This window comes from Triticum aestivum, chromosome 3B (genome assembly GCF_018294505.1).
Source record: "Triticum aestivum cultivar Chinese Spring chromosome 3B, IWGSC CS RefSeq v2.1, whole genome shotgun sequence".
NCBI classification, from domain to species: domain Eukaryota; kingdom Viridiplantae; phylum Streptophyta; class Magnoliopsida; order Poales; family Poaceae; genus Triticum; species Triticum aestivum.
In genome coordinates this window covers 743,171,312-743,175,413 of record NC_057801.1, presented here as the reverse complement: position 1 = coordinate 743,175,413, position 4,102 = coordinate 743,171,312, and the positions used below count along the sequence as shown (strand labels likewise).

Sequence of the window (4,102 nt, the reverse complement as noted above, 5' to 3'; positions counted from 1 at the left end):
GCTGAAACGACCAAGTTAATGTTTGATCTTTTGTTACATCGATTTGTAAACCTTAATGTCTATTTGCTGCTTTCACAAGACTAATTCACTGGTGGACGTTTAATACTATATATACAAGTAGATTTCCACATATGACTATAATATTAGTCAAAACGTGCGTTGCACGTGCACGCTTACTAGTTACCAGAAAGTATTCGTGTATTTTCACGTGGCACTAGATTTCCCACAAAATCATCTCAAAAAGAAAACCGCGAGGGTATATAGCGGCCAAACTCCACTTCTCCATCGGCCCATCCCAGCTCTGACCTCTCCTAGCTCCCCTCCTTCCCCGATGGCCGCCGCCACCATGATTCCGTCTACCCTTGCCGAGTGCGACGGCTACAACGAGGCCTTCCTCCTCGAACTGCGGTGCCACATCACCAACCGTCCCAACGCCACCACCGCCTGGGGCGCCACGAGCAGCCGCGTGCCGATCCAGGTGACCTTCCACGCCACCCAACCGCCGCTCCCCTCCTACCTGTGCGTCCACTGTCCCGGCCTCGACTTCCACCGGTCTGCGCCCCGGGTCGTCGCCACCGACGCGGACCTCGTGCTCCTCCGCATCCCCATCAACCCCAACGCGCCCGACGACGTAAAGTCGTGGGACTTCTTCTTATACAGGCCGCGAGCCCATAAGCTGAACCTGCTCCCCAACCCGCACCCCAGAAGTTTCCACGACTCCGCAACCGCCCTCCTCAGCCGCGATAGCGGTGCCTGGTACGCCGTCGCCGCCATCAGCAATTGGTCCCCGGTGTATGAGAGTGAGACCGAGAGCAGCAGCGACGCGCCCATTATCAGGTGGGAATTCCAGCTCCACCTATACCGCTCCTATTCGTGCGACTCCGAGGCTTGGATCACCATGCCCATGTCAGTGGACGAGCTTGTGAGGGACAAGCTCGTCCCACTGCCGGACAGCCCGGTCTGCAAGAAGCGGTACCACGAGACGGCCAAGACGATCACGCTCGGCGGCGAGCGCGGCACGGTCGCCTGGGTGGACCTCTGGCGCGGCATCCTCCTCTGCGACGTGCTCGTGGAGCGTCCGGTGATAGTCCAAGACATCCCGCTGCCCGTGCCAGCAAGGGAAAACTGGGGTCGTCTCCTTTGGCAATTGGATCCAAACTATATCCGGGACGTCGCCATGAGTAGACACAAGGATACCATCAAGTACATTGAGATGGAGATCTGGACACCAAGAATGCTGCATAAGGACCCTGATTCCTATCTGGATTGGGTGCGATGTAAGCCGAGCGTCTCCCAGGTCACCCCTGGTGGCTGGAAGGCCAAAACATGGAGCTTGGCAATACCGCCGGTCGGTGCCGGTTCATTGGCAGACTGGCAGCCTGACTTGGAAATTGGAGTCGAACATTGCAACATTGATGACGATGACCTACTGAGCGACAGCGACAGCGGCAGTGACGCCACGCTGAGATTAGAGAAACTTCGGATGGCGATGGCAAACCCGAGTAGACCCACCATAAGCATATATGACAGCCATATTGTCTACTTCATCTCTAGCATCAAACCTGAAGGCATGGAAAAATTGGAGATGCTGATTGCTGTCAATGTGAGGAACAAAATCCTGCTAGGAGTTGCACAACGTGCTGCCCAGAAGAACATCAATCCCATGCCCGCCTTCCTCACCAGTGAGATCTGCACATATCTAAGCAAGAGTGCAGGTAACGGACTTTTGTTTTGTGTACTGCTACCCTGCTCGACTGCGTGTTTTTGTGTGTGGCTAACTGGCTATCCCTATGAATGTTCAGCTCTATGTCAGCTGGTTAAACGTGTCCTGTGGTAACCCAATAGAAATAGGTTGCTGAATTTGTCTTGTGTTTTTGCGCAACCATTCTTGTAAAATTGTGCAAAATTATTGTGGAAATTGATGGTAAAAAAATCAATCCCAAACTCTGAAAACCGTCCCCTGACCCTGATTTTGGCTAGCGCATGCCTGGTTTCAATCCTACCATCCCCTGACCCTGATTTTGGCTAGTGCATGCCGGGTTTGACCCCATTGACCGTCCCAATCTACAGCGATGTATTGTCAGTACATGGTCTAAAATAAGGCAGAAAACAATAAATTTCAGGTTATTCTTAATTTATTTGGCCAAAATGTCTCAAACTTCCTTGAATGATCATTAAATTATTGCAGATTTTAAATAATTATTTAAAAAATGGATACACTTATTGGACAAAAAAGGGATTATATTGTAAGTATACATATTTGAAGTATACATTTTTTCTAGAGTACTTTTAAATATGTTTGGAAAAAATATCTAGAACTTTCCGAGAATACCCAGTATATTTTTCTTTCTTGACAGAAGTTTGGATAGTTTCATTTTTGGACAAAATTTGGCCAAAAAAGGGCCTGAATTTGTAAATTCAGTGTATTGAATTTCAGGGCATTTTAAAATATGTTTGGCAAAAATATCTGAAACTTTAATAAAGTGATCAATCTTGATTTTACATATTATTTCAATTTTTCTGGATACTTTCGTATTTGGACAAAAATTGACCAAAAAAGTGGCTGAATTGTAATTTCATGTTATTCAAATCTGTTCAGCACAAATATCTGGAAATTTTCCAGAATGGTCAGTATATTACTATTGATTTTACAGAATTATTTCAAAAATTTCTTGATATTCGATTTTCTGGATAATGTTTTGCTAAACATAGTCTGATAGGAGTATTGTAATTTCGCCTCATTTTTATATCTGTTCAGCAAAAATGTATATTACTTTTCCAGACGTGTCTGTATGTTTGTCCTGATTTTAGTGAATTATTTCAAAATTTGCTAGATACTGTTATTCTTTGGACAAAATTTGTCCAAAAAAGGCAATAGTATTGGTTCCTGATTGGGCTAGCTGACTGGATGGTCAACGGTGAAACCTGGCTTACTCAACGAGAACTAGGTTCGTGGTTGAATCATATCCGGGTTTTGATAGTTCAGGGTTGAAACTTTGGCAGTTTTGGAGTTTGGGGTTGAATCTTATACAAACCGAATAGTTCAGGGTTGTAATATGGACTTCAGCTTGATTCCCTTCTTATCAAAGTACATCTTTCTTTACTGTAGATTGGGTTGGTGTAAATAATGGCCACAAGTCCATATCTTCTAGTTTCGTTTAATGATTGTGGAGTCTGCCAAGTTGAGAGAAACTATACATTGCATTTATACATGCTTGTAATGCTAGCTAGAGATAGGTAACTAAAAGTCTGTGTTTCAACCTGTTCCTGGCATAGTGTCAAAAAAAAGTCTTATATTATGTTACGGAGGGGATATTGAAGTTGTGTTTAATAAGAAATTAAGTTCCTCTGGGTTTTACTTTAATAGTAAGAAGTTTCAGCAAAGCCAACCTGGACAAGTGATTCTAGCTGCAGGTTTTTGTGTGTCTTATCTTTGTGCTAGTATCCGGCAACATGGCTGCTTTATCTAGTTGATGGAAGAAAATGAATCAGTTATTGCTCTTAACCATTTTCCTATTAACGTGACCAATATACTCTTTGATGCAGGCACATCAGTACAACTCAAACGGACTGAAAAAGAAGCTGTTAAGCCAACTCACAAAAAGGAGGGTAAACCAACCAGGGTGCAAGTGGACGAACGGACCGGCAAAACAAGGCCGCCTGTGAACCCAGGGGTAATGAATACCTTGGAGCACAGCCTGAGGCGACTTGGTGAGCAGATGAAGGATGCGGAAACTGGCGATCAAGGAGCTTGTTGAATTGATCTATGAGAAATGAGAGTTATGCCAAAAATGATTATCTGGATTGATTTATGTGGAACTTGTGTAGCCTCGTCTCCATTCGGTTTTTTTTTGCGACCAATGTTTTTCATGTTTTCGCTTGATTCAGTATGTTCTTGCATCACACTTAGAATATTATTACTGTATTACTCAGAGCCAAAAGAGCACCCCAAAATATTTAGCTGACCACTTGAACAATTTGCCTTAACTGCCTGGTCCAGGTGTCTAGCTGTCACTACCGGAACAGGGCTCTACGCCGACAGCCATATATATGCCGACGGCTGCCGTCGGCCTAGTCCGAGATATGCCGACAGCTAGCTCCT

General features: G+C 45.0%; 1 protein-coding gene across 1 annotated transcript; it reads left to right on the top strand.

Annotated features, from left to right (window-relative positions):
* Positions 1 to 297: 297 nt before the first annotated feature.
* Positions 298 to 3,892, top strand: LOC123066281 (uncharacterized). Its single transcript, XM_044489394.1, has 2 exons — positions 298 to 1,715; positions 3,547 to 3,892. The coding sequence occupies exons 1-2, from the start codon at positions 332 to 334 to the stop codon at positions 3,756 to 3,758; spliced, it is 1,596 nt and encodes a 531-aa protein (XP_044345329.1). The 5' UTR covers positions 298 to 331; the 3' UTR covers positions 3,759 to 3,892.
* Positions 3,893 to 4,102: the final 210 nt, after the last annotated feature.

What these genes read in the sequence shown, in the direction of transcription:
- LOC123066281 (XM_044489394.1), top strand. Translation starts at nt 332, where the DNA reads ATGGCCGCCGCCACCATGATTCCGTCTACCCTTGCCGAGTGCGACGGC. An exon ending in ATATCTAAGCAAGAGTGCAG is followed by an intron (nt 1,716 to 3,546) that starts GTAACGGACTTT and finishes TCTTTGATGCAG; the next exon opens with GCACATCAGTACAACTCAAA.